The sequence below is a fragment of the Momordica charantia genome (assembly GCF_013281855.1).
Source record: "Momordica charantia cultivar OHB3-1 chromosome 10 unlocalized genomic scaffold, Mcharantia_2.0 BLBB01000010.1, whole genome shotgun sequence".
In the NCBI taxonomy this organism is placed as follows: domain Eukaryota; kingdom Viridiplantae; phylum Streptophyta; class Magnoliopsida; order Cucurbitales; family Cucurbitaceae; genus Momordica; species Momordica charantia.
The window spans coordinates 14,701,717-14,710,700 of NW_028275158.1; the positions used below are offsets into that span (position 1 = coordinate 14,701,717).

The 8,984-nt window shown below is 35.6% G+C and overlaps 1 protein-coding gene across 1 annotated transcript; it reads left to right on the forward strand.

Annotated features, from left to right (window-relative positions):
- LOC148208636 (exopolygalacturonase-like) lies at positions 1–8,761 on the forward strand. Its single transcript, XM_088119131.1, has 5 exons — positions 1–18; positions 1,412–1,747; positions 7,320–7,619; positions 7,943–8,461; positions 8,510–8,761. The coding sequence occupies exons 1-5, from the start codon at positions 1–3 to the stop codon at positions 8,759–8,761; spliced, it is 1,425 nt and encodes a 474-aa protein (XP_087975257.1).
- The last annotated feature ends 223 nt before the right edge of the window (positions 8,762–8,984 follow it).

Here is an 8,984-nt window from a genome sequence, read left to right on the forward strand (position 1 = left end):
ATGAAGCAATATACCAAGGTACTTCCTCAACGTAATAAATCTCAGGAAAACTCAGTATGCTTTTGTGAACAGGACAATATGATAATATAATTATCAATAATCCAGAAACACATCCAAGACTCCAACAAAATTTCATGATAGTTAGAACACAAACTAACTCACAATTAGCGATATGTATAAGGTAGTACCAACCGCATGCAATCATGCAACAACATTCATAGGCACACAAGCAAACAGAGAGGACGTGAATTGAGACTGCCATTAGACCATCACGGAGAATCTCTATTTCTCTGTTAAATGGGGTGAAAACTCAATAATTCGTCCCACTGTGAAACTTGTCTATTCTGTTGCAAAATCAGGGATTCATGCTTTCCCCCATCCCCGGTTTATCATCCACTTGGGATAAGAGAAAAGAAAGGAAAAAAAAAACTTTCATAGTTGACTGATGTAATCGAAATAGGGTGAGATGATTGAACTTACCATATATGAATTGGAATTTGAGGAGATTTCCACAATGAGAGTGAAGTAAAGTTAGATTTGACGCCCAAGCAAATTCTCGAAGTTGTGTGATGCGCAAGGAAATTTGAATTTTCAAAGCGAATTTCTATGAGATTTGTGCTGCCCCTGCTCTCAAGTTGTGTTCTTTGTGTGTCAGGTCTCCCTCATGCATGCTCTCTGCTCTTCTTAAATACACAAAATTTAAGGAAGCTACGTTGGTGGGTGGTTTTGACTAGGAAAAAAAAAGATTTTTTCATGTAAAAAAAATAAAATCTTTTAATAAAATCAAATTTATTTAAACAAATCTAAACAAAATCAATTATTAATTTCTTATTTATAAAATCGAAATCTTTAAACAAATTTTATTTAAGGTAATTTAAACTTTATCTTAAAATTAATAATAAAGTTAACCTATAGTATTTAATAAAATAAAAATTAAATAATTAAAAATAAAACTAAAATAAAGTCGGACCAAATACGGTGTTTATGGCAGGTGTAGACTTTTGCCAACATTTTGAAAAACGTCGGAAGATGGAAATTTTTGCCAACATTTTGAAAAACGTTGGCAGATGAAAACTTCTGCCAACGTTTTCAGAATTTTGACAACTCTACCAACGTTTCTGTAAAATGTTGGCAGAAGTTTCTATTTGTCAACGTTTCTTGAAAACATTAGCAGATCTGCCGACGTTTAGGAAACGTTGGTGGAAAGTCAGCTCTACCAACATTTTTTTAACATTGGCAAAAGTATTGTTTTGCCAACGTTTTTTAAAAAACGTCGGCAATGTGTTTTCCCAACACACTTCTGACGATGTTTTTGCCGACGAATATTTATCGTTGGGAGGAACTACTCAAAACGGTTTTTTGGTCTTTTCCCAACGTTTTATAGGATTGTAACAAATTAAAATTCTTGTAGTGTACCGACGCTACTCTGCATGGTCTAGCTGACGAGGACATTGCTGCCGTTGTGGAAAATCATGCACGGGGTCGCCATCCATCGAAGAATGCCGAATCCACTACAAAACATAGCAAGTCCGGCGAAAAATCACCACAAACCGTTGCCATTGTCGCACGCCAACTGCCGCCACTGCTGCTACAAAATGACGTCGGAGACCACTCAAACTTTGCACAGCCGTTGGCTGCTAAAGACTGGCACCACCGGTCGTGGGTTCGTCTGAGGGGCGCCAAATCAAGGCGGAAATCACAACTGTTTCAGGCTGACGCAGCTGTTGGGAGGATCGTCACAATGGTGGTTCGTGGAGGGAACCGCTGCTGAACACCCACATCGTTGGACGTTGTCGTCGACCACTGTGGGTCGCCAGAACAGAAGAAGAAGACGAGGAGGGTGGCAGCCGCTAGAGAGGAAGAAGAAGTTAGGGTTTTGCCCCATTTTTTTCTTTTTGTTATTTTCCTTTTCTTTTCCTTTGTCATCTTTTACAAAAAAGAATAAACCAAAAATAAAATAATAATAATAAATCAAAGGAATAGGCTAAAACCCATACTAAAGAGTAGAGATTTTTATTCATCATTTTTTAAAATAAACCTCACTTCAAAAAGGTTCTGAGAATATAAATTAAGAGATTAACTTAATTTTCAAGTTCAACAATAAAAATCAGAAAGGGAAATTAAATTTCCAAACTCTTAGAATAAGATATAATTAAAAATCTATTCCAAAATTCCAAAATTTAATTTATTTTAATTGAGCGAAATTAAACTTAAATTCTAATTTACCAAAAATTAGAATTTTGAATTTAGAAAATCCAAGAATTTAAATTATCAGCTTGGGGGAAAAATATGAAGCCACACTTGAAATCTTAAAATTGACAAACTAGAGAACGCGGGGCGTTACACCATTGGTGCGTTTTTTCCTCTCTACCGTAAAGAATAGAATGAAAAAAATTTTCAGCAACTAAGGGAGATTGAAATGATTATGAAGACCTTAGAAAAATTGGTATGGACATGCTTAGGTTCTGTAAAAATTATTAGGAAAAATTTACTTACAAAATTATACTAAAAGAAATTGTTTATTACCAAAAAGACAAAATTGATGAACGATCTTTGAAGGGTCTTGGAAAAGCAACCACAACTTTTCTAAGGTGTAATTTAAAACCATAGGATAGATGATGAAGAGAAAATTTTCAGATTTGTTTATAAATATTCTTGGAGGAAGATATAAGAAATATACATATGAAACTTAAAAGAGGAAACACTAGGAACATGAAACAAACTCTCCCCCCTCCCCTCCTTGCATGACCGAATACTTAATGAGGAAAAGTAGAAATTTTTTGTATTCCCAACAAACTTAATTAATCAATGTGTCTCTTGGGTGGAAGGTAGGTTATAAGGTAGGTTATATTGCCTAATTATGGCAATGAGTTAAATAAAACTCTCTATATTTCCCAAATTAAGTTAATTTGATCAAGGTAGAAAAACAAATAGTAAAAGAAAGGTAATTTGAGGTTTTACTTGGTTAATTATCATATAATAAAACTTTGGGTAAAATGTATGATACTTTATAAATACTCAAATAACTCCATCATTACCATTACCACAATTCACCACATTTATTTAATTATTAAAGTATTATTACTAATTTTGTTACTTAAATACAATTATAAACTTGCTAAGCTTATTAATCTCTTAGGCATATTTATTTTTTATTATCATATACAATTAATTAAACAATGATAAGATAAATCACTAAATTTTGTTGTAAGTTTCTTTTAATAAATAAATAAAATTAACTTGAGTTTAATTAGTTAGAGCATAAGAAGCCTACAATTATTAACTAGAATGAATTAAAGTTTATTGACTTTAAACTAATTAGATTTGACTAGCTTACCTAAAAAAACAATAATAATATAAAGTCATGAAAATATCCTTATAGGTAATGCGGGGCATTACATGAACTACCAAGGTTGATTCTATAAAATTCTTCGTACCTAAATCGAATGCAGAATTCTTTTCACTTTCACTTTTATGAATCTCCTCAACAATCCCAGCGTCATATATCTCATAAAATTTCAAGTTTTTATCCCCCAACGAATTTGACACAGTCACGTTCATCGTTTCTCAGCTATCTATGAAAGAAGTCAATAATGCTATAGCGCTTATCTTATCATTATACGTAATCTCCTGCAGATGCCAATCAATTGATCAGACTAGTGACTTACATTATGTGGGAATTGATCGACGCCTTCTCGGTCATTTGAATGTTGAAATATGTCTTGATGAGATATACCTTGTTGTTTGCAGAGTGTTTTTCATATCTGTTAGTCAATGTCTCCATCAGACCTATTGTCATTATCTCACTCGCCACGAGATTCACCATGTTCATCGATAAACAATGTCTGATAGTTGCAGCGGCTTGTTAATAAGTCTCTGTCCATTCTTTATCGGTTATCTTGACTTGTCGTGCATTCAAGATTTTGTGTATCTTCGTGTAAGTCTGCATCTTCCAAAACCCAAAGGTTTGTTTATAAAAATTCACAATCCGTTCAAAACTGGACTTCTCACTGAATGCCATGACTCTAAACCAAGAGCTCTTATACAACTTGTTGGGAAAAAATACATGCTACTATACGCACAACAGAATAGGTAACAGTCCTAATTCACCTCAACCAAATAATCTAAGTACCATTTTCTCCTTCCATAGTTATTCAGCGAATTCCGATATCCCACCATCACAATAAACGAAATATGAGAAAGAGTAGAAAAATTACACAAGAGATTTATATTGGTTCACCCAAACTAGGCTACGTCCAATCTTCCGCAATGTGATGGTTCTACTATGATTGGGATAATACAATGGGATACAACTCTCAATACTATCTCTAGAGGCCTCGACAAAAGCCACCTAGCTTATAAGAACTATACCAATACAAACCTAGGAATATAGGAATGAAAAATCTCACCAATACTCATGAGAACAAGTTGTCGATGACGCATTACATCTCGTGAACTCAACCTCTTCCGCTCTACCAATACACTCCCGTTGCATCCACTATTTTGTTCCTCGATCTTATCTGCTTCTCAATTATTTGTGCAACAACAATTAAAACTAACCTTGTTTGGGGGTTGAAAATCGTACTGCCACGTGGAGGACAGAAAAAATGTCCAACTTTGGAGGTCTTACCTTTGGTGGCCGACCTGAAGATCTTCCTTTTGGTGGCCGACCTAAAGAGCTCCACTGAGGGTCGACCTGAAGAGCTCCACTGAGGGCCGACCTGAAGAGCTCCACTGAGGGCCGACCTGAAGAGCTCCCCTGAGGGCCGACCTGAAGACCTTGCCTAATGGCCGACCTGAGGCCTTCCCTAAAGGCCGATCTGAAGGTCTTCCCTGAAGATCATTCATGAGAGGAACGACCTTCCATACTTAGCCAAATTTCAGATGACAAGAGTATGAACTGGAATAGTTACTCCCGACAGACCGACCTTGGTCCCAACATGATCAACCGCTGGTCGGATTCCTTGTCGGGTACCTCAACCTATAAATAGGGCACTTCACTCTTCAGTCAGGTATCGTATTCTAGCTCGGCCTCCATACTAAGGTCAGACTCAAAACTGACTTGAGCGTCGGAGTGTTTGTTCCCTTGTGCAGGTCTTTCCTCGCCAAGTGGCCTTTCAGCTCATTCCTGACACCAGCTCATCCCAGTCAGCCGACCTTGACCCTTTGAGCTGGTCATCCCTTTCCAAGGAAACCCAAGCTCTTCCCGCAGTCATATCTGAAAAGCAGGTCATACTCTCCCGACGGTCATACTTGGAGTAGGTCGAGCTCTTCCCTGTGGCCGACCTTGACCTGGTCATACCCCGTCACATTTTTTGCATAAACAAACCTAAAAGTAAAAAGAGGAATTTATATTATCGTTGTAGCGTTGAGACGCTATCTGTAGCATCTCAATGCTACGAGCACCCAGCGTCAAAATGAAAAATGTGTGCCTCTGCCTTTTCTTTTATTTGGGATAGGGTTGAGACGTTGCGCCCTTAGGTTCAGTAGCCTTTCAGCATTTCAACATTCCTCTTCTCTTTTTCTTCCATTGTTTTGGCTCCATCAATCCAAACATTTACCTTTGAATTCAAAATAAATAGTTACAACAATAAAAGTCTAGGACTGAAATTATAATTGAACCAATTTAATTTTAATTTTATTATAATAAAATAAGATGCAAGTGTGATTCAAAAATAATTTAGAAATAAGCAATATATATATATATATATATATATATATATATATATTATTGGGATAAAAAACGAATTCATATTGGACAACAATATATCTTTTTTGAATCTCTCCCAACAATAAATCTTCTAGCACGCATGGAAGTTTTTCTATATTCATTTCCTTCAAACCGAACTTCTAGAATGCGGGAAGAAATATCATGTGACATCTCTATTTTGGCAAGGTAAATTAAATGGAAAACCTAACGTAATTAATTTCAATGCAAAATTTTAAACCCCCAAACCTCATCTTTTCTGTCAAATTAATTCAAATTTATTTTTCAACAAAACAAAGACAGAAGAGTATTTTGTGGAACATAAACCGACTCTCCTTAAAAAGTTCATTCCCATTAACCTCAGTCTTATCATTTAGCCATAAAATTATTATATTGCGATTTTCTTACCAAAATAATTGACCAATAAAAGAATGAAATCTAAAACACTAGAGTGATTCCATTTTAGTTTTTAAAAAATTCTATTATATAAACAAACACAAGTAGCATAGAAAAAACCAGCCATCTTAGAGAGGGAGAGATATACATATAGGAGACAGAAAAATGGGTTTTTCATTAGCAGTTGGATGTGTAATGTCCATTTTGGTATCACTTTGCATATGTCAATGTTATGCCCAAAGTAAAGTGTTCAATATTATGCAATTTGGTGCCAGAGGTGATGCAATAACGGATAACAGTAAGGTATTTTTTTTTTCAATAAACCACAAATACTTTAATCAATTAATTATAAAATTTGGCATATCTTTTATTTACTCAAAATTAGATGATTACAAAACGCTGGGATGACTAAAATCGTTTAAGCAACGATTTTAGTTTTAGTTTCTTGTATTTTAAAAGTAAGCTTACAAAAAACTATATACATCCAAGTTTTACTTGTTTTTTAGTTTTCCATTTTCCAATAACAGTTTTGAAATTTTAGCCAAATTTTAGAACCGAAGATGTGTCTTTAAATACCAATTTAAAGTTTTTGAATATGAGTTAATTTATTGAAACTAAACTTGAAAGTAGATTATTAAAAGTTTAATGTTAATTAAGGGTGTCACATTTCAAGAGAGAGTCAAGAAAGATTTATAATATAAGTGAGTCATTCCTCTTATTGCTAATTGATATTGAGATAGAACTGCATTAATATTGATATGGTATTGGAACCGAAACAAGCTTAAACAAGCATCTAGTTTAAAAGTAGGATTCGGGTCACGATTGGTGAACTCAAAGTAGGTACCATCTTAATGAGGCATGTTAAGGATCTTAAGTTGAAAAAGTAAGACAAGTAATCCGCTTATCCCATCTGTTACCAGACGCTAGTTTGAACTTTTGGGTATTTGTAGTGTTCCATCTACAAATGATGGACAATGAGATGAGTGATGAGATGAGAGGTAACCACAGTTTTGTGTTTTTTTTTTTTTTTTTGTGAGTACAGGTAATCATAGTTTTTAACCATAAAAATAGGTTAAACTACAACATTGATACAGTTGATAAAAGTAACCGACAAGATTTTGAATTATATTGGATAAATGATAATAATTTACTTTTAACTCATTTTGAAACTGAGTATTGAAAATATAAGAGGTGGTTTGTGTTGTTTTATTCGTAGGCTTTGAGCAGTGCATGGGGCGGAGCGTGTGGAAATAATGGTGGTGCCGTGGTTTTAGTACCAAATGGAAACTTCTTGGTTGGGCCAGTGATGCTTCAAGGTCCATGCAAAGGCCCCATTGAACTACGGATTAATGGCATTCTATTGGCTCCCACCGGCAACTCTGCCGCCGGTGACAGTTGGCTCAATATCCATTGGGTTAACAACCTAGTCATCGACGGTGGCGGCTCGTTGAACGGCCAAGGTCCTACCGCTTGGCCTTGCCACTTCAAAGGCGGAGGATGCGGTACCCTTCCAATCGTAAGTCCTTTTTCTTTTGTTTCTACTAACAACATTATCATTTTCATTCATATGATACAAATATATTTCGGAGTATTTTACCATGGTTACTCAGAACACGTCACGCTTAAATTATTATGTTTGGAAGTTTCGTAAAACTAGCATTTTTAAAATTTTCGTCAAGAGTACTCGAGCAAGAAACACAAAAAAATACTTTCAAGGAAACGGCCAAGTGATTTCTTATATTGTATCCACTAAATTTCTTAGGATTAAAATATTTAAAATAAGTGTTCTCCCAAACAAATGTACCTTTTGTAATTAATATAACGTTTGATTCTACGTAGACGTTGAAACTCACTTCAATCAACACTGGGACAATTAGAGATATAACATCGGTGAATAGCAAGCTCTTCCATTTTGCCGTGCACGGAGGCAATGACATCACATTTGATCACGTTACAGTGATAGCTCCAGCAAATAGTCCCAACACAGATGGAATACATATTTCTAAGTCGACTGGTGTCAACATCATGCATTCGGTGATCGGCACCGGAGACGACTGCATCTCATTGGGCCCTGGAAGCAAAGGCATTAATGTAACCAACGTCCAATGTGGTCCGGGCCATGGAATTAGCATTGGTAGCCTTGGACGGTACCCAAATGAAGAAGACGTCATCGGAGTCACAGTAAGAGATTCCATATTTTCCGGCACAACCAACGGTGTGAGGATCAAATCATGGTCAACTTCATTGTCAAGCGTGGTTAGCAAGATTGTATACATCAATCTCCAAATGAATAATGTTAAAAATCCTATTATCATTGATCAGAGCTATTGTGAACAAGGCTGCAATCTTCATCAAAGGGTAAGAAAGCTTGATATCTGTTGGATTATTTTATGCAAATAATGTCAGCTTATAAGGAAGTATGTATGGTTGCAGAGTACGTCGAGAGTGCAGATTCGAGATGTTAGGTATGAAGGCATAAGGGGAACTTCAAGTACAAAAGTGGCAGTAGATTTGGGTTGCAGTGAAGTTTTTCCATGCCAAAGCGTAGTGCTGAAAGACATTAACCTTGCCTTCAATGGTGGTGGCCCGGCAACTTCTATTTGTTCTAATGCTAGGGGTTCTGCTTTTGGCCAACAATTGCCTCCCTCTTGCCTTTGATTTATAACTTAACCTTCTTCCACCGGGAGGAGACGGTTTTCACACAATTTAATGAACAATTCCACACTTTCTTTTTTTAACATTTGATGAACTTAAGACTTGCTGCAATTTTACTGTATAATGCATAATAACAACATAATTATAGTATGTCTAATATATAAGTACATATATGTACACACACGTAATGCCTGAAGTAAGTTAAATATTTATACAAAAATTAAAG

What these genes read in the sequence shown, in the direction of transcription:
- LOC148208636 (XM_088119131.1), top strand. An exon ending in GATGCGGTACCCTTCCAATC is followed by an intron (nt 7,620 to 7,942) that starts GTAAGTCCTTTT and finishes GATTCTACGTAG; the next exon opens with ACGTTGAAACTCACTTCAAT. An exon ending in GCTGCAATCTTCATCAAAGG is followed by an intron (nt 8,462 to 8,509) that starts GTAAGAAAGCTT and finishes AAATAATGTCAG; the next exon opens with CTTATAAGGAAGTATGTATG.